General features: G+C 42.0%; 1 protein-coding gene across 3 annotated transcripts in view; it reads left to right on the forward strand.

The window, feature by feature from the left end:
- The first annotated feature begins 326 nt into the window (after positions 1–326).
- Positions 327–27,890, forward strand: part of ACSL1 (acyl-CoA synthetase long chain family member 1) — a 41,269-nt gene continuing 13,705 nt past the window's right edge. The window contains exons 1-11 of one of the 3 annotated variants that reach the window (XM_030015016.2): positions 394–446; positions 4,808–4,887; positions 9,769–9,996; positions 16,714–16,828; positions 17,225–17,289; positions 18,597–18,698; positions 22,454–22,553; positions 22,722–22,900; positions 25,606–25,638; positions 25,816–25,867; positions 26,675–26,748. In XM_030015016.2, coding sequence (XP_029870876.1) covers positions 9,802–9,996; positions 16,714–16,828; positions 17,225–17,289; positions 18,597–18,698; positions 22,454–22,553; positions 22,722–22,900; positions 25,606–25,638; positions 25,816–25,867; positions 26,675–26,748 — 915 coding nt within the window. In that variant the 5' untranslated portion in view covers positions 394–446; positions 4,808–4,887; positions 9,769–9,801. Of the gene's footprint in view, positions 447–4,807; positions 4,888–8,526; positions 8,596–9,768; positions 9,997–16,713; positions 16,829–17,224; positions 17,290–18,596; positions 18,699–22,453; positions 22,554–22,721; positions 22,901–25,605; positions 25,639–25,815; positions 25,868–26,674; positions 26,749–27,890 lie in introns of those variants that run through there. The other 2 variants (XM_030015009.1, XM_030015026.2) reach the window with 2 other exon arrangements.

Below are 27,890 nucleotides of genomic sequence, written 5' to 3' on the forward strand. Positions count from 1 at the left end.
GTCAGGTGTAGAGCGCTGCGCGCTGCCCCGCCGGCGCTCATCTCGCCCCACTGTCCTTTCCCCGCAATTTGTGCCCGCACGCACGGTGTTCCCACCGCTCCCACCGGGGCGGGGGGGGTGTGGGTTGTACGAATTCCTGTGGCACCCGCCGACCGGCAGCCCGAGACACCCGAGCGATGCCCGGGCGGCCGGGCAGCGGCCGCGGGAGCCCCCCCCCGGAGACCGGCGGGGCCGGGCCGCGGGCAGGGGCGGGGAGGGAGGCGCGGCGGCGGGCGGCGGGCCCGGGGCCGCGCCGGGGCGCGCGGCGGGCGGGCGGGGGCGGAGGAGGAGGAGGAGGAGGAGGCGGGCTCGGCACACGCACACGCCGCTCCCGCCGTGCTGGGCTTAAATAGGGCGGCGCTGGGGGAGCCGCGCACAGCCGTGCTCGTTGCCGCCGCCGCCGGGAGGTGAGCGGGGTTCGGGGGGGTGCCGCTGCCGCCCGGGGGCGAGGGGCGAGGCCGCGGGGCCCGGCCCGGCCGCGCTGAGGGGCGGGCGGCGCGGCCGCCGCCGCAGGGCCGGGGGGCTGTCAGGGACGCGCCGGCCGCAACCTGCCCGGCCGCCGCTGAGGCGGTCTGGTTCTGCCGGGGCCTGCCGGAGCCGCCGCCGCCGCTGGGCCCTTCGCCGCGGGGCTGGGGCGGCCTGCGCGGCCGCTGTCACCTGCGGGGCCGGGCGGTTGGCGCCGAGGGGCGGCGGGTGCCGGCGGGGGCGGTCCCGCCGCCGCCGCTCCCCTCGGGCTGCCTCTCTGGGGCTGCGGCGTTTTCCCTTCCGCCCCGCGGTGGGATCAGCGTGCCCTGGAGCCGGCTCGGCTTCCCCTCGGCACAAAAGCCCTCGGGAAAGCGTAGCAGCCGGCCGTCTCCGGCCTCCCCCCGGCGCTGCGGCAGCCCCGGCTGGCAGGGCATTGTTCCGGCTCCAGCGCTGCCCTCTCCCCCGGCACGGCACGGCTCGGCCCGGCCCGGCCCGGGGTAAACAACTGGGGCCGCAGGGTGGTCGCCCCGGCCGGCCCCCGCTGCCGGCGAAGCAGCCCGCTGCGCCGGCCGGCCGCTCGGCCGAGCAGCAGGTAGCAGCAGGCTGGGGAGCGCAGTGCTGCGTGTTAACCTGAGGGGTTTCACGTTCGGTCGCTGGACCTTGTCTTCAAGTAGGTTGTACTTGCGGGCATCAATGCAGCGTGTACTTGAAGCAGCTTTTTGAATGCAGCGTGTAGTTGAAGCAGCTTTTTTTTTTTTTTTTTTTTAAAGCGGTTGAGAGCGCGTATGGAAATGTAGTGTGAGGCAAACTGGCCTAAAATGGAAGGTTGAGTGACTTTGACTTTGCAGGCCTCCCCTCTGCTGTTAGGTAGGACTTGCAGTGCTACAGTGCAGGGATTTAGCCTGGTTACGCGATGCTTTTGTTCTAGGATGCATACACTTCTCGTTCCTGTTGAACAGGAATTGCAACACTTGAAGCCTTCCGAGTTTCCAAAGGGCATGTCTGTGAGCTGTCTGGGGTATTATAGACACCCTCTTGGACCTAGTAATCCATCTAAACATATACCTGGCTTGGGTTAGAGTCCAAGATATGATGGTCAGGTCCTGTGATAGGAAAGAGTGACATCTAAAGAAACTGCTATTGAAATCCCATGGTTCTATATCTGTGCCTGGACCACAGACCTTCATGTGGTGTTAACAGATTTGTTTCATCCACGTTGCTTTACAGGGATCCATGCGGTCTCCTGAGTCTGCTCAGGAGTGTTTGTATTCGCCTCTGCTTTGGAATGTGCTCTCAAACTTACAAGCTGAGATCTCTCAGCTCAAGAGATTTGGATCAGATTTCTTGGATCAAGAAATTCTGAGTGTAAGAAGGCATTGAGTTTACTGAAAAATACCTTTCTTTTCCTCTTGCAACAATAGCAGTGTTAGTAATGCAAAAACCAAAATACAAAGTTCCTAGTGGAACCATACTGTTACTGCCTGATTCTTTAAAGACCAAGGATATCTAGCTTGCTTGTATCGGAATATGAGGATGGCTGATGGGGGGCATCTAAAGCTTGTAATTACAAGTAGCTGTTGTGCGTAGTGTACTCAATTCAAGGTCTTCAGCAAACGGCCTTAGCCTATTCTGAGGACTGCATGATTGTAATGAGTTTAAAAGGTGGCTTCTAAATTTGGTAGATGCTGGTTTACAACTACAAATCAGCCAACATGAGGCTGAAAGTAAGTCTTCAGTTCTTGAAAAGCAAACCCACAAGTAGCCTTTTGCTTCAAGGGCCAGTACAAGGTTGGTATCGGTGGAAAAACAAAACCAGTAATTCAAAATGGAAGGAAAGACAACTTTGAAATAGTTATCTGGGTAAGTGACTCTCCTGTTTCTTGAGTAAAGACTCTGTAGCTGCTTCTCCCACCTCATTGCTCTGCTAGAAATGAATGGTGCATGGGATTTTTTTGAGGAGTTAGAGGTGGGTTACACCTTCCCTGTCCTGGGTGTGGTGTTCTCCAGTGGGGAAGAGTAAACCATTTCTTCTCTCTCTTTCCCTTCCAAGAAGACAACACTTTGACTAATGTGAGCAATAGAAGGTAGAAGTAGGTTTTTGAGTTTTGTTTTTCTAAATCTTGGTAATACAGTTGATTGAAATGGGTAGACTCAAAAAGGCTAATGGCACAAAATTTTTCAAATGTGCAGCAGAGAGGGGGAGAGAGATTCTGGCCCAAGGGTATACATTGCTTGGTAAATTGGGCTTCTGGTAGTCTTGTGAATAGACTGCCTGCCATATCCTACTTCCCTGCTGTGATAAATTACAAGTTCAGATATATTAAATATTTTAATATGTTAAATATAACCAGTGGTAACTCCCCAGAAATCCTCACAAATAAGAGGGAAGATGGTTTGTTCATTGGTAAATGGCTTTGCGTGGGAGTTTACAATGCCATGTGGCTCAAGGTAGCACTGCCGTACAGCATTGACCTTTACAGGCGGTAGGCTGAACCCTGGCTGCAGATGGGGGGCTTGCATTTCTGCAGATCCTGCCTGACTCCTGAAACAAGGACACTTGGTAACACAAAGCTTCTGCTCTCTCTTGCTGCCTTTCATGTTGGGAGTTACTCATGTACAGAGAGTAAAATATGATAGTAAAATATTCTTTTTGGTTAGGATTTGAATCTTAGTAATGCTGGTAGTTTGTCCAAAACTGACTGAAAACAGCTTGCATGGTTTTATAGAGATATAGAGGGAAAATGTTTGTTTTGTTTTTTGTAGTTGGACTGTTTAAGGCTTATAGCAGAAGTGCGTGATGTCCTGTTTGCAGAAGAGGACTTCTGGCTTTTTGTATGAATTATTGTTCTTAAGCCCAGAACTCTTAAGCTTTTTAGTTTCATACTGTATGTGCCTTGTTTTGAAAACTTGGTCTCTGCAGTTGGGCTGCATTAATAGCCTGGTGAGGATGGATTAGTTTCCTAGGAAAGCTAGAAGATGTTTACTATCACTGACTCAGAGGAGATACATGGATGCCTTAATACCTGAGGTCAAGAGTTTGCTTGACTCATCATACTTTCTTGTGAAGCTGGTGTTGGGAGGACACTCAGTGAACCAGTTGCTTCTTGTAAGTACCTACAGTCTCATAGTGTTAAGGGTTATGTTTTTTTAAAACATCCCTCTGAACGTAAACGCTAACTAGTGTGATGCGATGTGGCTTAGTGTGCCAGACCCAGGTTGCCTTCTGCTATACTTCAGGTGACTGAAGTATGAGTAAGAAACTCATTCTTGCAGAGTCTCAGGTGAGCACTTGAAGCATGTGTTAACTTGATGTTGCATACTGGGGTTTCTGAATAGTAGCCTTTTCCTGTGAGGAGTAGAATGAATAAGTTGGTATGACCTACTCAAGCTGTTAATGCCACAAGAAAGCTGCTGGTTTGTAGCAATTTGCTTCTGTAGGGTGATTTTCTTCTGAATTGTATTTGGATTGAGTTTAAATTAACAGAGTAGTGCCATGATGTACTTGCAAATCAGAGTTGTAGGGATGCAATTCTAATGGATAGTAATTTAGGCTGCAAAATAGATATTTGTAAGCGTCTTCTGTGGTCTTTGAAGATGAGAAACTGGTAAGACTGTTTAGTAACACATTGCATGTGTATAGGCACGGATCAAAGGAAATTTAAATCGATCACTCTCGAAGGTTTTAGTGGGAAGTATTGGTTTTCCTTTGTATACAGGGTTACCAAGTGCTCCTGGAGGACTGTAATTGCACAAAAGGCATTGAGCAGGTTCTTGTCATGTGGCTCAGCTCCTGAACTTGAATAAACTCCAGTGACCTCATTGGTGTGCACTCAGATTACTTGTTGGACATCATTAAGAGGCAAGAATCCAGGTTTTGTTCCATTTGATTGCAAGAGGACTGCAGCCAAACGGCTGAGGACAGGGCTGTGACTTTCCTTGTAGATGAGGACAGAGCCTTGACACATCAGTATCAGATGTATTGCTCCTTAAAGGTTGCAGCCAGAGTCTTAACTTCAGTTGCAGTTTATGAAGTAACTCACGATGGCCCAACCAGTGGGGCTGAATCCAGCTTGTAGGCTGCTTCCCTCTGGTCTTGCCTTGTCCCAAATGCAGGAATAGAAACTGAACCAGCAGAGGCAACGTGAACCCACTGCATGATGCCCTGTGGTTGTTCAGAGCCAGACTGGGGGGCTGAAGGGGGGTTAGAGGTGAATATTAAGGACCAGACCCGCTAGTTCCTCTCTGTGCATGGGATGGGTTCCTCACTAACAGCTTTTTACTTCTTCCCTCTTTACTTTTGCAGGAAAGTCAGTCTGTCAGTTCCTGCTTTAAAAGGAGGGTTCATAGCTCTGAAGCCTGGCTGGGTGACCCAGGTGATTCTGGGTAAGATGAGATATTAAGTTTTTTAGTAGGGGGTTGGGGGGTGTAGGTGGAGGTAGAGGAGGGCAGAGTAGTGGATTAGACAATTCAACAGTACTTGGTTTGTTCAGGAAAGTCCTTTGTGGCTAAGGAGAGACTGTCACGTCATGCGTGACATGACAGGCTGCACTGCAGGAGACATCTTGCTGTCGTACTCGTGTTATGCAAAGCTTAAACTGAGGATTCTCCTTCAGGTCTCAATTACCTATGTTCCTGTGCTGTATCTTGAGGGTGGTTGTGGTTTCCTTGCTGATTACAGTTTGGCTCTGTCACAGGTGGTTGCAAGACCTCTGTCCAGTTACTGCTGTGACTGCAGGGCAGGGGGAGGAAATCCTGGGATGACTTGCATGCAGTGTTTGGAGATGCATGCTTAAGGTGTAGTATTACAACAGTCCATCCCTTTCCCCAGCTGTGCTGTCTTGTTTCCTTCTGGGAGCCAATCTGTTCATCCAGACAAGAGTTGATCTAGCTGAGAACTAGCATCAGAACTAACCCAGGAAAATGGTGTTTGCCAGCTCACCTCCCTAGTGTGACTGCACAACAAATGAGTGCCTGGCCAGCACAGAGAGGGTTGTGGGAGCATGTATCTGGGACAGGTTGGACTGACTCAAATTTAAGCTGATTGTAAATGCACTCTGAGATTAGGATTATGTATTTTATTCGGACAAAAGGATTTCTCTTGTTAATAGCCAAAGCTATTTGTTGCACCCTCTTTTATACTCAATAAAGGAACTATAACATGATTCTGCACTTGCTTTTTCAAAGGATGAGTGGAGAAAGGCTTAACTAAAACAAGAGATTCGTGGGAGCTGTGCAGTTTAACCTGTAATAGTAAGAAAACAACAAACTGCAATGGCAAGTAGCTATCAGGATAACTCAAAGGTATATGGGTGGCTGATCCCCTGTTCCAGCGTATCATAGTGAAAACATCTTAGTGTCATATTGCTCATAAGAGATAGGCAACTTGTCTTGTAGCTTTCTCCTGCTTGCAAGGGTCTGTAGAAATAACACAGCTACTTCTTTTACACAATGTGGTGGGCCTGCCTTTAAGGCAGGCCACTGCAGTGCTAGTGTGCCATTATCTAAATATGAGGATAGAGAGGAAGAGAGGCCATTGCTACTTGGGGTTGTTTTCTTTGCAATACAGAAGCTGACGGCTGCTCTCGTGTTCTCTTCCATTGCACTCAAACGATGTCTGGCTATGGATAGACAATAGGCAGGCTGCTGCCCGCTGTAAATAGCCCATTGTACGCCGAGAGTAGGAGCAGCAAAGAACGGCAGAGTCCTGCCAACTTGGGTCGTTGCCTTGAGATACTGGCTCTGCTGTAAAGAATGAGTCTTGGGTGCTGCGGCGTGCATGTGTGAGCAGAGAGAGCTGGCTTTGTCTGAGCTGTCCAGAACTCCTTAACCGAATTGATACGAGTTCGGAGGGATGCTTTCATGGGCTAGATTTTGGGAACTGCTGTTCCTGTGGAGGTGGCCAGGACAGGTAGTTATCTCTGAAGCAGTTTTGCCCTGTTATTAAAAGCCACTTTCCTGTATCTGGTATTGTTTCTAAACTTAAAAGCAAACAAAGGTCTACTGGTTGTATTGAGGAAAAAGTGCTTTTGACCTCAAACGTTGCCCATGCTGCTCCAAGTTTTTTGCTACATGTAGCAACCTGAGTATCACAGACTGGTACTTACCTCATCCCGGGATCTTCTTCCTTTGGGTCTCCAGCTGTGACTTCCAATCATTTGCTATGTCCTGTCTTGCACAGGGGCTGAGTTTCTGAGTCTGTTCCTTGTGATCCAGATCCTGTCTGGATGAGAAACAACTGCAGGGCCCGAGTTTGGCTTTTTTGCTTGTCTTGAGTGAGCAGACGTAGCTGGGTCCTTCCTTGAGGAAGAGGAGTGAAAGACAGATCCTAGCTCCACTGGGAAGATCTTTGTACCTCAATCTAAAGGCTCTAAACCGCTCTCCTTGGTCATGGTAAAGACCCTGGATGTCTGATGTGAATGGAGCATAAGCCAAGTAAATACTGAGATGGATCGAAGAAGGCTGGGAGGCATTGAAGCCTCCTTTCTTGATGGGGCATATTTGGATGCATATGTTAAGAACATGAATTTATTCTCTTTCTTGCATCTGGCTTTGTCTTAAATACAGAAAACAAGAGTTGATATGATTTAGCAGGTAGTGTTAAAGCTAGGAATTACTTAGTCTTGCAGAAAACTCTGTCCTAACCTTGCTTTTTGTGCTGATGAGGCAGAAGGTGTAATAAAAAATGTCATCCCTCAATATAAACCTAAGCAGTAAAATGTTTCATTATAACTGATAACTTGCAGTATAACTGCTCAAGAAAGGTTTTATGTTACAGGCTGTTCTACAAACAACTGTTCAAAGAAATGAAAAGTAGTGGTGTGTATCTCTTCTCTTCACCTAGGCTCAAATCATAGCAGCTCCTTGACTACAATGGGGACTCATGTGAATGAAATTATCATGTTTACTTCAGTTCTTGTTAGCTGTAATGGCACCACAGCCTTTTGAAAGAGTACCTCTCTAATTACATTGCATTCCTAAATCATATAGTGTGTGTGCAGGACACATCATGACTAATGCAGAGAGGTCAAAGGTGCTTCTTGTGGGGCTTGAGGAGGAGAGAGCTAAGCTTGCTCTTAGCCCTTATGTACATTATAGCCCCCTTTTTCTAGTTTCATAATTTGGTGTCTATGATATACACAAAATTAACTAGTAAGCCAAGGCTTCCTTGTTGGAATGAGTTTTTATTCTTACTGTTCATCTGTGTGTATATTAAAACTTAAGAGGTAGCTTTCATGCCTGCAATGCTAATGAGCATGATTTGATGCATAAAAAGCAACAGCATGGTAATACTAACTATTAAGTCAGTAATTAATTTTTTTAATCTTTTTATGCTAATGGAAGATGAAGAAGTTCCTTGTTAATATATTCAGTTCTTCTCTACCTTCCATTATAGCCTGATGTGTTCTGGATTTTGAGTATAGTCTGCTGTGTATCACAATGCAAATAACCAAAAGGCATTTCTGTATTATGCACTGTATATCTAGGTGATGTAGCCCTGCACCCCGAGGCTATGCCATAAAAGAAAAGGGCGGGGGCCGAGGGAGAGGGCAGTGCCTGCAGGCTGGGAGTGCTCCATGGGTCCCGGACCCTTCCAGAGATGGAACTTGATTCCATCCTGACACTGCTCCCATCCGTGACCTTACTTCAGCCTGTCCTTCTGCTAATATTGTGAAACCATGGGCCCTTTGAACTAACTTCATGGCTTTTTTTGCTCTCTCTAGCAAATCCTTGTCCAAATACTGGTTAGACTTTTTGTGAACTAGACAACTCTTGGGCTGCCTGGCTGAATAACCGATTGCAGCAGTAAAGATTTCAAGGGCAGACTGTAAACTAGAGATTTTCCTGTAGAAATATGAAATCTTAGCCTGGTATGGTTGGTTTTAAAACTAATAAGCATATAATTCTGCCTGTTTGGATTTCAGGGTCTCCTACGCTGCCATCCTGCAGCGGTGTATTGTTACACAGTGTGTTCTAGCTATTTAAACGCCTATTTTGACATTCTTTAGGTCCTTTGTTTGGTTTTATTGTCCGTAGGAGGCGGCTGGACCTAAATTACCTGAGTAAATGCATCTCAGCTCTTCAAGCAAGCAGGGAAGTGTCGATCCCCCCCCACCCCACCCCACCCTGACAGGGGCCATTGTCAGCCGTCCCGGGGCGGCAGGAGGCTGAGCTGGTGACAGGCGCCTGTGAGCACTGCTGCCAGCCGGCAGGCAGGGCAGGCAGGGCAGGCAGGCACCCTTCAGCGGGCGGTGGGGTGACTGGGTGCGAGTTGCCATTGGCCCTGGGCAGGCCGGCTGCCTGCTGCTTACCTCTCACCTAGTGGGCAGGAGCTGGTGGGTTTGGCATGTGACAAATGTCCCGGGAGACCTTGGCTGTGGAGGAGAGCACCAGCTGAGCTGACTGCAATGCTTCCCCCCCCCGCCGCCCTGCGGCTAGTTCTTGCTGTGGAATATCCATGTCAGGGAGCACTGGCGGGGAGCAGCCTCTTTCAGCTCTTCCTTCTGTGTGAACGTGACAAATCAAATGTGCTTCCTGTGCTTGATTATATTGCTGTGTGCTGCTGCCTTGGGCCTCCTTAGATGCTGCTTTAGTCTGCCTCGTGGCCAGAGATAAATTGCTGGCGTGCTGCTGGGAGAAATAGGAAGCTTGCTAGCGTAGAGGAGCTATGGGAGGATATTGGCTTTGAAGGCAGCGTGCTGTAGTGAGCTTTCTGTGCATGACTGAAGGGAGAGTAGAAAAGAGAAAGGGTTTATTTTACTGAATTTGAGATGAAAAATCCTGCTTTTGCTATGCTACTGTAGGATTAGGATGCTCTCTGTTACGTTAATGCAGGCAAGTTAACATAGCCCCGCCCTCCCTCTTTCCTGTTTGATGCTTACTGTTTAAACAGTCTTACAGGACAGCTACTCTACAAATAACTATTTTGCATTTGTGAAATGCTGTCCTTCAAAAAAAAAAAAAAGGCAAAAGTTTTGTTAAAATGCAGTGTCTGTTAAAAGCAATATTAAAACCCTGAAGAAATTGCCTCTTGTCAGCCTCACCTGTCTGTCTAGAGTGTGAACCAGTAATTGGTTGCTTACTTAATTGCAGCACAGAAGTCTAAAGGTATTGCCTTGCCTAGTTGCAGATCAAATTATTTTGATAGTGGTAAGCCAGTAGGACAAAGCATACATCACTCTCCCACAACAACAGTGAATCAAAAGGGGATTTCAAAACTTTGTGTGTGATTTTTTTTTTTTTTTTTTTTTTTTTTCATATCAACAGATTCCTGCATCAGGACAACCGCATTGAACTGCAATGCAAGCACATGAGTTGTTTAGACACCTACGAATGCCAGAACTTGGGGATGTCAGACAGTATGTGCGCACCCTTCCGACAAACACGCTGATGGGCTTTGGTGCTTTCGCAGCTCTCACAACCTACTGGTATGCAACAAGACCAAAAGCACTAAAACCACCATGTGATTTAGCAATGCAGTCTGTGGAAGTAGAGGTAAGTGGCACTCTATGGATGCTGTTGCTCGCTGAATTTTGAAGCCTAAAGGTGGCATTGAAAGAGACCAAACAGTGATTTACACAAGAGTGTTTCTAAACTTGAAGTGTGTGGGGAATACATTTCAGGGCATGGTTTGGGGTTTTTTTTTCTCTGAAACATGGCTTGAATTCAGTTTTTTGGCTTTCTGAATTTGAAAACTCGTTTGAGGGTTGAGGTCATAGTGCTAGTAACTAGCATGGGAGAAAAAGACTTTGTGCTGAGAAAACTGAGCTTGTGATCTGACTGATGGCAGGAAACTTGTGCATGTTAGAATTGGCACAGTGTAGTTTTCAATTCCTGACCACATGTTTAGGTGGTGACCTGTTAAATTAGGTCTTGGGGTCAGAGTATGTACGCTGATGTATACTGATGAGGCTAATACTTTTCTGTTGTAATGTTTAGTTTATAATAGCTGACAGATGAGACTTTATATTGGGTTACAAGCATGAAGAGGGTACTAATTGTCCTCAAATGATCTGTGGAAAGATATATTAGTCCTGCCAAGAGACCCCAGCCATAGAGTAAGTTGAAATTAAAGCAACCACCTGCTATACTCTGGATATACTAGCTTAGCTTTTGTCTTATGCTTTTGAGAGGCAGACAGAGTTGCTGTTAGGTGGTGCTTTTTAATAGTGAAGTCAAATACAGAAACAGTCTGACTGGGAGGAGCTGTTGCTTAGAAGCAAATATAGACAACTGATTACATGGCTGGGCTTTCCTGAACAGCAGTTATCAATTCCCCTGTTCACTACAGAGTCAAGATTTTACCACTTATTTCATTCTTTCAAGAGTGCCTCTGTATTTCTTCAGGGTAGACAAGGTGTTTCTTCCTTTTGAAGGAAGGAGAGAGCTTTGAAAGGTTGTGATCTTCAAGGGAGATACTTGAAAAACATAGGATTGTAAAGCTGATAGTTTCTTGCATTAGTCTTGATAGTTTCTTGCATTAGTCTTGATAGTTTCTTGCATTAGTCTTGATAGTTTCTTGCATTAGTCTTGATAGTTTCTTGCATTAGTCTTGATAGTTTCTTGCATTAGTCTTGATAGTTTCTTGCATTAGTCTTGATAGTCAGAAACTACCACTATAGATTTTTTTTTTTTTTTTTTATATATATACTTGCAACTGAAGTCTCCCTTTACAGCACATTGTTCTGTGTGGATAGACTGCATCTAGTTGTCCTGTATCAAATACAATTAACATGACTTCTTGTGCTTAGGAGTAAATGTGACTACAAACTGATGTAAGCAAATGTAGCAGGGCAGTTTGAAATTTATAGTAGGTAAGCTTTCATGAACTTTAGCAAAACAAACTCCTGTCATAGCCTCAAATCAGGCACTTTCTTTGCAATGTTTCCTGATATTGAGGAATGAAGTGTTAGTTGAACCTTCCATTCAGAAGTTTAGCTGGTACCGTTTATTTCCTAATCTTCTTCCCAGTATGGTATACAGTAAGCTTACTGACACATCATGTTACTATAGCAAGTAATGGTCTGCTATTAGAAGTACACAAAGAGGAAACAAAAATATGCCCTGGCAATGTGATAATTGCCAAAAATACCTCTTTTCAAGGAACATGTGTAGAGTAAGGATCCAGAGGTTAGATCTTCTCTTGGTGAGCTTTTCCAATCCTGACAGCAGCCACTTAGACAGTGGGTGGAGTTGTCTTGTAGAGCAGCACATTTTGGTGGCTGGAATAAACTAACAGTGAAAGCTTTCCAGCTGTGGAGGGCCTCGCTAGTCAGTACAGACTTCAGCAGATCTGGGGACTTTGCATTGGAAGATGGTAAAACAGTGGCTCTTAGCTGGCCATAAAACCAGTGACAAATGCTTATTTGCTTGAGACTCTTGACAGCGGTCTCAGTTCCCTGCCTTTACTTCTTCAAGCTAAATTGCTTGTCACTGCTGGATTCTGTGATTGAAATCATTCTTTGGTAGTATGAGACTCCACTAAACTACTTAATGCATCATTCATCCCTATTGTACTAATTAACATCAGCTCTCTGATCAGGGCAAGATAGGCATAACAGCATTATTTTTCATGGCCTCTTCAGGAAATAAATTTTAATAGGAAGACTGAACAGTAGTAAAACTTAAATGAAAAACAGCTGAGTGTGTTAGCATGTCTTGGTGATAAGAGCTCAAACTTTGAGAACATGTTGAAATAAGCAAGATCTGTCCAGTTTTGTTTATTGACAGTTCAGATACATTCTCATTTGATTACAGTTTGATACAGTTTACAACATTACATTAAGAGCTGTATGTTTTGAAGCAAGTTTCAAGTGTCTGTTAGAACTGGTACTTTTATAACAGTATCAAGAGTATAATAGAGTGCTTGGGATTCAGTTTCTCACTACATTTTGCTTAGAATTTCACTTCACTTACTCCATTCTCTTATACATGTGTTAAGATGGATTGTCACTTTCACAGAAGAAAAATGTCAAATACTGCTCTGAAATTATGTCTTAACATATTTTTTTCTGGCTAAACAATACAATATTAAAAGGAATAAGCACTGTGTTCCAAAAAACACATAGCAGAAGGCAATTCCTTTTCTCTACTGTTTTAATATCTAATCTACCTGTTCATTAATGATAACAATTTTGAACTATAAATAAGCTGCTTAATTCTTAGTTGTGACTTATTTCCTTGGCCTCTAACAAAGTTACATGAAGTCACTGACTAGAGTAGGGTTTCTACATGTTCTGATGATAAATCTTCATAACTTTATATGGGAGGAAAAAGATCCTATTTACTGCTGTTCAGGTCACTTCCCATCTCTGGAAAGCCTTGATTTGGTAGGCCAGCACCCAGTGACCCATTTTCACCATCACTGAGTGAGCATAAAGATTGCATGCTTAGTTGAATATCAGTGCAAAGAGTTACTGAAAGTATCAGCTCTTCTAGAGTAGATGCCACAATTAAAAGATGTGGAGTACGATCTTTAAAGTATGCATACTACAGTTACATTTCACTGAAAGAAACCTTCTTGTCTTCAAAGCTCCCAACCTGATCTCTCTTCAGGGGAACTTCTCAGAGGTATAGGTGACAATCTTTCAGAATCCACTTGAATCCCTTGTCTGTAGGAAGGGAGACAAGATTAATGAATAATTCTAAATAAAGTCTGACTAGTGTGAGACTGCCTTGCTGAGACTCATGCTATACTCGGTCATGCACTACACTAAGAATTTCAGTGCTATAGTAATGGTAGAAATAGGGCATTAGTCCTGTGCTTTGCAAAGCTTGTGCACTCTTAAGGTCTGTAGTTGTAGGCACATGTGAATCTGTCTGCTTGTAGATTGCTGTTTCCATTGGTGACTGGTAGCTGAACAACTCTGACTATTGATTTGAGTGCAGGTGTATGGCTGTCAAATATATTAAGTCTTGCTTTAAAAACCCAAATATTTCTATTTGGCTCAAGTTCTACTAAAGCATGTAGAAGGATAGGATATAAACAAACACTGGGATGTCAGTATTTTCTAGTAATAAGAGTTTGGATTTGTGACTCTGGCTTTTTTTTTTCCCTTAAGAAAAGACATTCAAATATGGAGAGAGGTATTCAACTCATGAAAACTTTTAAACCTACTTATATTCTCCTGATACATTACCAGAACTTTAGCTTGCCTTGTCTAATCAAGTGATTCTTGAAAGACATATGCTCGTGTCCCTATTAAACAATCAATTTTAGCTGTTGTGTGCTTACCTAGGGATTAGCATGCTTAAAACTACATGGCTGGTTTGAAAACTCTAGTTTATACTTCCTGCTGCTCAGAATATCCATGTTGGTGACCTAAGCACCACTTGCTAGTATACTTTCCCTCTCAGGAAAATGGAAGTTGGGCCTCTTGCCTCTAAGGCATGGTGGAGACAACAGTGTGTTTTGACATTACAGCTAATCCTAAGCAGCCTGTGTCAACAAGAAGCAAACCCATGGCTTGAACAAAAGCAGCTATTTTATGTGACCCAAATAGGCATTGATAGAGTAATATACGCCTCTGTTGTAGACTAAATCTGTTTCTTTCAGCTGCTGCTATTCTGAACCAATGCCAAGGTTTTACTTAATGTCCAGCACTTGGCTGTGTAATGGGTCAGTTTCCTGTAACTGCCCGAGCTGCTGCAAGGGCTGCCTTACATGAGTAACCAGAGGCTGTTCTCACATTAATAAGATTTTATTGTCTGGGTCCTTAAGAACACTTTGGTAACACTGACAACCCTTTTGAGTGCTTACCTTTGTACTGGACAGATCTGTTAGATCCCATTCAAATAACTTGTGTGAAATCAGCCAAACATTGCAGTCCTGAGATTCAGGTGTTTGGTGGTTGTAATGACCTGTAATTTTTAGAAAAATATGCTGCGAACAGAACTTTCCCTGATATTGCACAAATATTCTGGATAAGAACCCTTTGGACAGGCTGTTAAAATAGTAGTTCTTGCTACTCTCAAGCAAAATGTAGACCAATACCATAATACTGCCTAGTAGATGAGTTCAAAACTGGGAGCATAGGTAAGGTCTAAATGATCTTCAGCATATCCAGGTGTATTTCACTGCATTTCTGAAGAATAACATTGAACTCCTGATGGTCTTCACACAAGGAGCTGGGTGTTTTTCAGCAAAACTCTTACTCTAGGGCTGTTGAAAATTCAGTTAATGTCACTTTATTTTGGGAAGAAGAATAAAGTAAGCAGAACCATAAGTTGGTTATGTTATCTTTTACTGAAAACTCATGAGAACTGATGGGGTCTTTTTAATAGTAGTCCGTAATACAGTTTCTGTTTTTTCAGAAGGACAGTGCAGTCAGTCTTGTATCTGAGCAATGTGCTCTCTGTCCGAGTCTCATCCTCAAATTTGTTTAGTGCCTCAGGCCCTGTAAAAACTGCTTTTGTGGTGCTGAGTAATAGGGTGTGTAAATAAGACAGTAGTAGCTCAGATGAGGAGAAAACAAATATTTCTTGACTGTTGCCGAAGGACAGCTTAGGATATTATATTTCACCTGACACAGGAATTGTAGCACATCAAACACAGTACTGATACATTGCACTTGTTGACATTACCTATGACTGTGGTTACAAACTACGTACACTGTGTGATCTTCCTCAGGTTAGCTCCAGAGATGGTAAAACTGGGAAAATCTAGAAGCTGACCTTGGTTATCGTAGATCTGTGAAACCAGTGCAATAAAGCAAGCAGTCTTGCTTTTCTTTCCAGGCAGAAACATGTCCTAGTGATCTGTTTATTTTCTATAGAGTAGATGTTGGTTGGAGTGCAAGTATGCTCTTGAATTTCTAATGTTACAAATTTTTAGAGGTAAGGCCGTCATTAACTTGTTCTGGGTCATGTTCACAGTGTATGTTTCTGCTTACTGTCAAAGGAGTGGCAAGAACTGCATTACGCATAGCGTTTTGCTAAAACAAGTTAGACTTGTTTTAGTGTTAAAATTTTTTTTTCCTCTCTGATGTGCCTTTAACGTGCTAGCTGCTTTCTGTGGACATGGGCAATATGACATCTTCTGCAGATAAACCTGTGTTTGTCTAGCTTATACATGAACAGATGCTCTCTGGTCTTCCAGGGTACTTTGGAAACAGAAAAATAAAACAATGGCTGGGAAGAGCCTATGATTGCATATGAATAGGTTTTTGATGTTGTGGATGATGGCACAATTCAGGCACAGATTTAGTTAGTCCAGGATTTGACTTTGTGAAAGAGCCAGGAGTTGACTACAACCACTAATAGAGAACCTTATGCAATGTTTACCCAAGACCCTCTGTTTAACCAGCTAGGCTTTTCCTGCTAAGAAGTTGCTTGTAGGTGTCTGTCATCATAGCAGGACTAATAAATGTGGCCCAATAGTACTTGGATAACTGTAAATTGTGAAACTTGATTGATATAAAATGAGATTATTTAATCAGTCACTCTAAAAAAGGCTATGTTAAAACTATGAACTATTAAATTCTTTTATTGACTTCCAGTTGTAGCCTATGTAAATGCTCACCAGCTGAAAAACAATGATTTTAATCCTCAAGGTAGTATTGTCTTGACTGCCTCTAACTAGATCTGGAGGAAACCTTTTTTGTAAGATGGAACTTTAAATTGGATTAAAGGACTCAATTTTTATCTGGTACAGGGTATTTTACTTATGAGAACAGTTGTTTAAGGTGTTGTTGACTACCCTTAAAATCATTTCGGTTTTGAAACCGCAATTTGAAGTGTGATTGTGTTTTGTAATCTTCATTAGAAAAGTAGATTAGGATCTCAGCATTAATATTGTAAGTAGAGAGCTCTGAGGCTGGAGTGATTTTTAGAAAGCTTGAAGGAATTAATTATACTGTACACTGTACACTGCAATAATAGAGTGAAACATTTCTTAGAAGAACCCTGTGTCAAGTAAGGAGTGTCAAAGGGTGTTTTGTCATTCTCATTTGTTCTGTGCTATTGTAGGTAGCTGAGAGTAAGATTGTGCCTGACAGGTTTTTAGTAATGCAGGGAGCAGTCTGACTCTTTAAACAATGTCCTGGGAAACCTTGCAGATCTCTCACCTGGTAGTGAAAAGAACTGAAGTTCTCAAGCAGAATTTGCCAAGGCTTGTAACAAAACTTAATGGACGAGGTGTTTTGATTCTTCCAGGAAACTCCTGTTCATTTATAACCAACAAGTGTGTCTAACCCTTCTAATTGGTTTTCTTAGGGTGGTGAGCATGCTCGAAGGTCGTCTCTTCTTAACAGTGATGAACCGTTGATTTACTACTATGATGATGTGAGAACAGTTTATGATATCTTCCAAAGGGGTGTACAAGTATCAAGTAAGTCTAAAATTAAAGATAATTTTTTGTACAATGTCAAGAACTAAAGGTCCAGGCTCTTTTGCAATGCAGTTTGGGCTAGGGGATGTCTGCCTCGCAATGTAAGTGTATTGGATATGAGCTTTCTTGAGGGCAAATTTAACTGTGACCTCTTGTGAAGTAGAGTTGTGTGAATAAAGTCAGTGCTGTGTTCCTTAGCCTAAACCAGCTTTGCCTCTCTGTCCTTCCTCAGCTTCCCTCCCTGCCTCCCCTATAGGGAAAAAAAAAAAAAAAAAAGGTTGCCTTCTGAAGGTGTCCGCAAAGAATCTAGAGGCTCAACACCAAGAGTGTAGTTAGTGTGATGTCAGGACAGAGGAGTCGGGGGTTAGATTTTGAGTAACTTTTATCTTTTTTTAGATAATGGTCCATGTCTAGGTGTTAGAAAACCAAACCAGCCGTATGAGTGGATCTCCTATAAAGAGGTAAGTATTCTCTCTAACTTAGTGCTAGACCTGCTTTTGCTTGCTGAGACCATTGATACAACATCCAGTAATGTGATATAACAAATCTTAATTATTTATAGATGTTTTAAGTAGTAGCAGAATATTGCAGAAAGGTTCTAGTACCTGTTAGAGTATCTTAAAGGAACAGCCTCAAATATGTGCAAGGGGGAGAATATCTTCTGCACTTGCTTGGTTTATTAACAGTTTTACTTCAGATTTTTGGGGGGTTATCTTGGCAGCTTTTAGCATCTTATTGCTGAATTGTTTAGAACTTAGACACTGCCTCAGAAGAACTGCAGCTTTGAAGTAGTATTCAGGGACTCAGACTGCTACAACTTTAGGTGATTGCTTCCGAGAGGCTCATTTTACACTAGGAAAAGTCCTATCTACAGATGTTACTTGTGCTTCTTGACAACTTGTCTCCATAGTGCTGAATGATAGTTGTATAGGGTGTTAACAGGTATGCTTCTAACTAGTAGCATGTTCCTTCATGATCACCAAAAATGTCTTTATGCAAATCTTTAACAGCTGTGCACTTTTAGGTCATTCCTGATTTAATCAGTTATTGTCTTCAAATTTGCATAAACCTTGCCTATTGCATACTGTTAAGGTCACTAAACACCTTTTGTATGGAGCAGACCTTGCTTTTTCCAAGGTGATTTTGCTGGGTGCTTGTTAAGTGTAACCTCTCTTTAATAAAGCTTTGCTGTTTGAGTCATGTGACTAACATGGATTCAGGTCATATGCTATATGGAAAGAATTTAGAAAATTGCCTTTCCAAACTTTATTTATAGAACTAGCTGGGTTTTGCCTCCTTATTCTCCCCCTTTTTGAAGGGAGAGATGCAATTCCCATAGGCACTGAATGAAGCAGAGGGATGGTGTATGTAGTGCTTTTGACTGAGCAGAAATATAATGCTGAATCATTCCAGGGTCACTTCTGGGGTTTAATACAGATACAACAAAACAGCCTTTTGTGTGTATGTATGAGAGCTTAACATTTAAACTTACACTTAACACTTTCAAGTCCAACTGTATTGTCTCTTCTGCTGCATATTGAGTGCAAGCGTAGTTAATCTACAGTCAGTGCAGTGTAATGGCACTGCAATGTTTAGGTTATCAAAGTCACAGAGGACATCCAAAATAGCCTAGAAAACTTCTGTCTATCTCATACCAGTTATTGGCCTTCTTTTTGTAAGACTTAATATACACCCCTCAACGCTGTTTTACCTTGATGAGCTTGCTCTCAATTTTTTTTTGTCTTCTGTCTCTTTTTTGCCCCTCCAGGTTTCAGATAGAGCTGAGTGTGTGGGCTCTGCGTTACTCCACCGAGGCTTCAAACCATCTCACGTTCAGTATATAGGAATCTTTTCACAAAACAGACCTGAGGTAGTTTAATTGACAGTGTGTGTATTGGTGGTCTAGCTGTTACTGAAGTGGCATGCTCTTATATCTGTTGTTTTTTGGCAGCGTACTGAGCTTCCCTACTAAGAGTCCATTTGGTGTTGGGACAAGGCTAAAGGCTGACAGGCCATAGACATGGCATCTTTAAGAACAAAAATTGATAACTGACACAATTGTTAATGTCTTATGTTGTGTTTTTTGCTCCCAGAGCTCAATGTAGAAGGCTGGAGAGCAGGAAGAGAATCAGGGAATCAAGAACTTAACTCATTCTCTTCTCCTCTTTCCAGTTTATAGAGGAGGCCTGTTTAATGGGAAGCTAATGTGGTACTTAGCAAATGGTGATTACATTCACTTTCTCTTGAAAAGTGACACTGGAGTATAAGGTAATTGAAAGTGGTTGGAAGCCACAAGGAGGTGGCTTCCTCAAAACACAAAGAAACACTTAGTGATTAAATATCTGGACAAATAGAATATGGCTAAAGGTGATAGTTCTATCACTGCCAGAGGTCTTGGGCACAAAGATTCTGGGAGGGAGAACTACTGATGAAGGGAAAAATTGAAAATTAATTGCAGTTCAATAAAGGGGCAGAAAGACTAAAGAAAGCAACATAATTAAAGATCACCTGACAAAGCAAAGTGATGTTATGAACCTGAGACAACTATGGGGATATATAGATTGATCAGCTAGTGTCTATTCATTTTAACCCAGAAATGGTTCTAGATTGCTGTTTCTAAAGATATTATGAATATTCAGTAAACATTTATTCTCTAGACTCGTTTATTAAATCTATTTAATAGGACTGAACTTTCCTAACCTATGTTTGTGCTTAGTAGCTTGAGCTGGTACTTGCTGCATTAAGCTAGTTTAATCCAAATCTGTATTAAGACAGGAGGCTGGTTCTTGAGTTTTGTCAAAAATATGCTGTCCATCTTGATTAAACACTCCCAGCTGGATGCCATTATCTAGAGCCATTTACAGTGTTGACAGGGTTAGAAGCTGTATCAGTGCCTCAGTTGTGCTGGAAAACAGCTTGCTGTTGGATCTCTTCTGATTTCAGTTTGTCACTGAGCCTTCCCTGCTGTCATTAAAATGCAAGCTGCGTGATAAATGACCTTCACCCCCTTCCTCCTCTCCCAACCTACACCACAAAAAAACCCTAACTCTAGCCGTGTACAGATGAAGAAAAACATTTTTTTTCCAGACTCTTAAATCTGGAGTAGTTTGCTGCTTGGATTTTCCTGCTGGAATTCCGGTTCTAACAGCTACAGTTTTATTTCTATATTAAAAAAGGCTGGGATGTCACCAACTAGGAAGCTGTTAAATGACATGGTATTACAGACTCCTCAGTTCAGTCTCCTGTGCTTGTAACACTGTGAACTGGAAGTAGAAAAGGGAGCCAGATGTTAGTGTTGTGCCAGTTGTTTCTCTATAGACCTTTGGGTGCAAAGTCTTTGACTGCTGGGTCAGTGGGTTTTCTGAAGGAGAGCACAGTGGTGTGGTCTACTCTTGGATCACAGAGACAAAATGTGCTTGAGTGCATTGCTCCAGTAGGCTTTGAGTTGGGTCAGGAATGAGCTGTCAAGTCTTGTTTAAACCAGCAATTTTAAATCTGGGATTTTCCCTGCTGAAAACTACTGGAGGGGTGTTGTGACATCCCCAACATAATCACTAATCCAGACAGGAGACTATGTGAATTTTTTTGTGTGAAATGATTCACATTTCTCGGTTCAGGGAACAACTGCTGGGGAAATCCCCTAATGGGGAAAATCCTAGCATGTTATATGCTTGAATATTCACTAAGAAAACAAACTTGGATTTATGAATAAAAATATTACTTTCTCTTTGAGTAACTGGAAAACAGATGATCTCTTCTGCAAGCAAGGAAGTTGTGTTTTGGATTGTGAAATACAGTGTCCCTTATAAGAAGTTCAGAGCCATGTCAGAAAACAAATTGAAACTTGTAGACTGTATCGAGTTTTGATATTTGTATTTAAATACTCTTAACTTTAGAAGCTAAAATGGCTTGGTAGTCCAGAAAATACAGATGCTGGTTGTTGTATTGAGAATGATGGTGTGCAAGAGTTGTTGGAGGCTGCAACAGGAAGCTTTTATCACTATATGCAGCTTCTGAAGACTACTGTAGTAGACCCCCACCCTATTAAAATAACTACTAAACTTCAGGCTGCTGACAGCAATACAGCTGCCCCCTTTTACATGTACAGGTGGATGCTATCTAGGAAGAATTATTCAGTGGACCGTTTCATGGCTGGTATAGGTGTGCCTGCTTAGACTTACCAGTATGTCTAATGTCTGCATGAAAGTCTAGCTAGCTGTTAGCTGGCCTTGTACTAGTTTTATAAGAAGTCTTTTTGGACTAAGAGGTGTACAACTTACCTATTGCTTAAATGCTTTCAGAAAAATTCCCTGTGTTTAGGGCTGTCTCAATCAGGAGAGAACTTTAGGAAACTTGCCCCTAATAAACAGTTCATAAAACTGAGATTTAGCAACTTTGTTAACATAGCCTCTATATTAGATATTATATGGAATCACCAGCTGAATGATGATTAAACTTGCCATCGTATGGGGGTGAGGTAACTGGCTAGTGTCCTGCAAAAACACTGGGAAGTGTGACAGAGTTTGGGGGTGGGGAAGGGAAACAAGCACCCCTGTTAATGCAATCTTGTTGAATTGTAAGTTCTGATCACTTTTAAAGATGCATGTTGTTTTGTTCCTGTAACTGCAACTGACTAAAGGTACTGTACCTGAGAATTTTTGTCACTCTTTGATGGGAAAAACTGAAATATTCCAGTTCTACTGGCCTCTTCATGTGTCTGGAGGCTCCCATTTCAGGAGTCGCATGCTACCCTGTATTTTGGTGCAGCTAGTTGTTTACAAACTGTACCCAATAGCTACTATCCAGAAAAACACTTGCATGACTGTCTTGCCTTGATGGTACTTTAGATAAAATCAGGCTTGCTGTAAAGCATTGTCAGCTTGCATCACACAAGAAGGCTGCAATATCCATTATGTTTGAGTACTGCACTTGTTAGCAGGCAAATTCTTATTGCAGCTTGCAGGGATGTAATTGCATTTTTTTTAATAGAAGTCTTCAGATTAGATTCCTTTAAAGAAGAATGGTTAGTTTTGAGAAATGCTGAGAAACTTTCTGGGGCTGGCTTTCCAAAGGACTTCTAGTTTAACTGCATGTGTTGCATGTCTGGCTATCAAATGAGATGCAGATAATGTAGAGGTAAGAGTACTGTGCGTATATAAATCTAATGTATGTTAAGACATGAGCAAGCCCTTCACTGATTCATGTGCTGTGGTAGTACAGAATATTGAAAGCTTTGGCTACCTCAATAACCTAAAAACAAGAAAAAAAATTGTACTCTTACTGAAAGTCTCTTTCTGTTAATAGGTAAACTAAGGAGATGGTTAATGTTAACTGTTTTTCAAAAGTACTTAATCACTCCTGGGGGCAGAGTTGAATTTTATTGGATTGGATTCTTTCCCATAGCTCCTTATTGTTTGTTTTTTCTTTCCTCCTTCCACAGATAAAAATTTAGTAGGTCTTCAAAGTAAACAAATGATACAAACTGCCACTTATTTTTTTAGAAAGACTTGTGCAAGTGACCTCTCTCCTATTAGCTTCCTTGTTAGAATCCAAATATGAGTCATTCTTGGAGGTCTGTTATGATAAGCAAACACATAGTGACTTGCATCTCTTCTTTTTGTGCAGTGGGTTATCATTGAACAGGGATGCTATGCATTCTCCATGGTGGTGGTGCCACTCTATGATACACTGGGAACTGAAGCAATTACGTACATTGTGAACAAAGGTAGGCCACTTTCAGTAGTTAAGGAACTGATTGTATGATGGCAGAGCTGACTGAGGGCAGAACTGTAGCTGCCTTCAGAGGAGTCTTGCATTACCACATTCTGAAGTATGTATGGATCTAGTCTAAACTCAACTTGTCATACTGATTAATGTCGTTCTCTTTGATCAGCTGACTTGTCATTGGTTTTCTGTGACAAACCTGACAAGGCCAAACTTCTGCTAACCAGTGTGGAAAAGGGGGAAACTCCAATACTCAACACCATTGTTATCATGGAGTCTTTTGGCGTGGATCTTGTGGAACGTGGCAAAAAGTGTGGAGTGGAAGTCTTCAGCATGAGAGAAATAGAGGTAAGCATGCTTAATCTACTTTACTACTTTCATCCCATTTACTTGTGGAGGAAGAAGACAGTGTCTGTTGAACAGATTTTAGGACTGTGAACAAAAAGTGGTGGATTAGTTTTGAAATAGTTAACTATCTCTTGGATTGAAGTTTACACAAAAAAAAATATAAAAAAAAAAAAAAAAAGGAAAACAACTTGCTAATACTATTTCACAATGCTCAAAATGTAAAAGTTGCCAAGATGACAGAACAAAAGCTTGTTAACAGAGTCCAGACTGAACATCACATCTGAGTGTTAAGGCTTGCCCATGTGAAGCAGTAACATGGTAATTATGTTCTGTGACTAATACTTCAGAAGTACTTATTTCAAAAAGAGCCTGTGTAGGCTTTGATCTTGTGAATAACGGCATCTTCCCCTGTACACTAGATCTACAAAATGTTTTCTGGGGGAGGGGGAAAACGGCAGTAAACTGTTCCAGGGTAACCTTATGGTAATGTAGGGGAATGAGACTTCCAAATTTTGGAAGTAGAAGCCATTTTGCTTAGCCACCTAATGTTGTCAAGTCTTGGTTGTGCTTATGAAACCGGGTTTAGCCTGGTTCCAGCTGGAGTTCTGGTGAAAGCTTGGCTCACTAGGACATGAGTATCTCCAGATAAGTGTGCTTGTCTTGTGCAGGTGTCAGTAACTGGTGTGTAATACTTCATTTCACTGAACTTATTTTCACAGCAGCCTTAACTCTTGTTAACAGGGCCACCTTCTGGTAAAGATACAAAAATGCCAGCATGTCTTTTAAAAGATGATTAACTGTATCATAGCTAACTAGCCTCAGCAAGACTGTGAGGTTGAAATGGGGCTAAAAACGTTATGCAGAGTAAGTGACTTATATAGCTTACTGGCAAAAGGGTTGGGTTAAACTTGGAAAAAGATTGGCCCAACTGCAAGTTGGTACACAAAAATCAACATCTTTCCCTGAGTTGAATTCCAGCTTTTGGCAGAGGAAGATGCTTTCCACTGGATCTTCTAGCTACAGAAAAACAAAACCAGGGGGTGAATGTTATCTTTATGTTAGAAGTTTAGATGCTTAAGTAGTGACTTCCAGTAGTACTTCGTAGCTCTTAGGTAAAAATAACACTTGATGTTTGCATTAATGCAGTAATAGGTGCTCCAAGAGCCTCTTGTCTAAATCTCAGAAGTTAGGAAAACTTAAATATTTCTTATTCCTGCTCACTGAAACACTATTAGTTTTGTCACTTTTTTTTTTTTTTTTTTTTTAAGGGGTAGAGGCTTTTAGTGTCTCCCAAAAGGCAACTATGAACTGTTTAGGAGCTTAGATTAGAATAGAATGACTATTTCTAGCTTTAAGTGCTTGTTTTCTGGATTTCTGGCTTGAGTTTATTGCTCAGCTATGCTTTATAGGTTATGTAACCAGTTCCTCTGCGTATCTCCCAGATGCCATAAGCTTGGTTTCTGATGCCTAATATCTGTATGTATGCTGTGGTTACTTAGAGCTGAGCAGCTGTGAATAAATGGCCCTTCAATAGGAAGAGATGTTGGAGTTCTGTTCTAGGAGATCAAAAGTGTGTGGAGATCTTAGCTGTATATTCGGTAAATACTAGATCGTACTCAAAGTAGACTGTAGGGAAGTATTGAGTTTCCGGTGGTATTTGAAGTGCAGATGCTGTTTTGAGCGCAGTTGCATTGTCATAGTGGCAAATTTTTGCATAATGGCACTGTTTCAAAAGGGCAAGCTGACAGGTATGGGAATGTTAACTGTTTCCAGACATTCCTTTTTTTCTTAAACCTCTTTGGGTAATCTAAGGGGTACATCATACTGAAGGAAGTCTAGGGCTAGTAAAGGAATGCATAGTGCTATTGTGTATTTGGAATGTAAAGCCAATGGTGCAGTTGATGTGTCTGCCCTCAAAGGGTGCTTCCAAAGCTATACTTAACAAAAGGTCCATTTTAATTTGCATAAGTCCTTAAGTGAGTATTGTTTTTACTCTTAAATAGGCATGACAGTAATAAGTCTTGATTTGAAACTGTAACGCTTGTAGATACTGAATATCAGCTTTCAAATCTTTCCTCTTAATCCTTACATCCCTGATAAAAGGATGTTCTTGGGATCCATTTCCTTCTGCCTAAAGAACTATGACATCATTAATGCTCAGGCCTGAATAATCCTAAGGAGGGAGAGGGAAGAAGAGGTTCTGGAGGAGAGAATCTTGTGCTCTTGACTCTGCAGTATAAAAGCAGTACAAACCACCAATGACCCTTCATGGGGAAACTCAGTCTTCCTTCTCACAAGCAGAGATGTTGGTGTGAGGTGCTTACTGAGATGAATCTTGCCTCATCTGTTCAATGGCTGTCAGTGGCACATGTCTTCTGCGTGAGGTATAGGACTGATTGCCTACTGTGGCTTGTCATAACACCGCTTAACCTTGAGCTTCTCTAGTGAGTGACTTCTGGTTTACTAGCTGGAAAAAACCCCTGAGTTTTAGATCAGTTATCACTTTTGTATTTGTGGAACATGGTATATATACTATATATCTTCAATACATCCTTTAAAGCCTTTGTTACCCTTTATAAGTTAAAATGCCTTAACAGGCAGTGTAAATAATGGAATATTATGGTGTTTGGTAACGTTTGGTAAATTTAAAGCAAAAAAAGTTACATGCACATGTCTAAACTGTCTCTTTTCTCTCCTTTCTGTAGGAGCTGGGACGAGCACACAGGCAAAAACCGATGGTAAGTATGAAATTAGTTCAAGTGACAATCTGAAGCTGGGTAGCATTCTGTAGATCAAACTAGCAAATCTCCCTATCTCCCATAGCTCAAAAATAACACTAGTATTTCAGTGTTTTTTCCAGGAAAATATTTTTCCTTGCTATCTTAACCATACTAATACTTTCTTAACTCTCATAGCCTCCAAAGCCAGAAGATCTAGCAGTCATCTGTTTCACCAGTGGAACGACAGGTACACCTCATTACCTTATGCAGAATTTATTATCCTGTATGTGCAAAATTAATTCAGAAGCCTTCCTACTGTTTTTTTTCAAGACTCTCCCCTGCTGCTGCATCTTTTTGGCAAGTAGTAGCTGGGGAAGTTTTATGGTAAGGCTCCCTTTGATTTTTCCCATTGATCAATACAAAGTTGCAGTGTTGGGGGATGGAGGTGTTAACACTTTTGGGCCTGGAAATAAGTACTGAACTGGTATTTCCATTATAATAAGGGCTCTGCATCAGACTTGAGACTTTCAATTCTTCCATAGTCTTTTTTTGTACTGTATTAGCAAAATTTATTCCTTAGCTCTAAGCAAACCTGCTGTAAGACCAAAACAGGACTGTCTAGATGTCACACACTTGACATTTGTGAGTTAGTAGCCAGCACTGGCAGGGAGCAAAAAGGAAGAGTACAACAACAAGCTACATTTTTAAAAGCAGATGTGAGAACAGAAATTAGTCTGGGTTTGATAGCTGCATCTTCATAGAAGTGTGGAATTTTGAATGAGAAGTTTATCCAAGAAACACGACAATTTCTTAAAGATTTGCTCTCCTTATGAAATTTGAGGACTTAAGCACAAACTTACTACTTAACTGTTACCAGCTGTTTTTGAAAGTGTGTTAGCAAGTTCTCTGCCTTTGTTTAATCAATATACACAGAAGGGTATTAATATCAAAGGGACTGATTGATTGAAATGCTATTAGATTAGTCTTACCCCTGCTTGGTAACTTAAAGGATTTAAAAATTTCACTGTTGCATCCTGATGTGCTTCTTCCTTAGGAAATCCCAAAGGAGCTATGATCACTCATCAAAACATAGTCAGCAATGCTTCAGCTTTTGTGAAAACTACAGAGGTAAACTGAAAAGGTTAACGTTGTGGATTTGCATGAAGGGAAGAGGAGTAAAACCAACATTGAAATCTCATTAACTTTAGGCTTAACTTTTAGCAAGATCCAAGTGAAAATGTAACTTGACAGCACTCTGCCCATGCTAGGTCAGAAGTCAATGTCTACTGGTTTCTTAGCCCTCCCCAGGGATGCGCTACGGGACAGAGGGCTCCAAAGTGGGTCCTGCAAAAGGTTGCCCTGCCAGTGGGAACCCCTAAGGCATGACCTGCAGCTTAACTGAGCTATGCCAGAGTGACTGCAGATGTGCAGGCTCCCACCTACAGCCTGCCTCTGTCAGGGTCAAGAACCTTGACAGATTTACAACTTGGTCTGATCCAAGCAAAATGTTATAAAGGTCTTGATGTGGATCTACATTACATTCTGCCACGGGCTTATAGTGTTTGTCATTAGTACAAGCTCTGTATCAGAGGGTTTGTGTGGAGGCTAACCTTTTTCACTAAGGATGGGAGAAGCTATAATATATTTTAACCCCCCAAAATACTTAAAGCCCTTGCATAAATGAGCAAGCAGCATGATTCTGTATCTTTACTTGATACAGTGTGAACTTTTAGTTTACAGTAGATTGTTGGTAAAGTTCATCTGCAGGCTAGCTAAGAAGGCTGTTCTAAGTTCTAACACATACAGATGTACTTAAGAATACAACTGTACTTATTTTGCCAAGTACTCTGCATATAGAATTGTTTTCAAATTAGGCAGCTGGTCTCACAATTAGATCATGTAAGGTACTGTTGATATCAACCTTATGGTAAATTGGATAAGCAAACTTTCTGATCCAAGATGAAAGTGTGTATTTTTTTAAACCCCTAAGACATACTACTTTAACATTTTTGTTCCCCCTCCTCCCAATGTATATAATGGAACTTTCTGTGGCTTCTGTTAGAATTTGTTTCTATTTGTAATCATATGAATGATGAGTTTTAATAATCTGGTTACTGTACTCAACTCTAAAAGATTACCATTTCTGCAATGTGTGTTTACTCATGCTAGAAGTCATTGCTGTAATTTTTTAATGAGAGACAGACAATGCAGCTTCATTACAAACAAAACTGAAGTGAGGGCCATGCTTTAGAGTTTAGATGCTAGATTTC

This window comes from Aquila chrysaetos, chromosome 1, assembly GCF_900496995.4.
Source record: "Aquila chrysaetos chrysaetos chromosome 1, bAquChr1.4, whole genome shotgun sequence".
NCBI lineage: Eukaryota > Metazoa > Chordata > Aves > Accipitriformes > Accipitridae > Aquila > Aquila chrysaetos.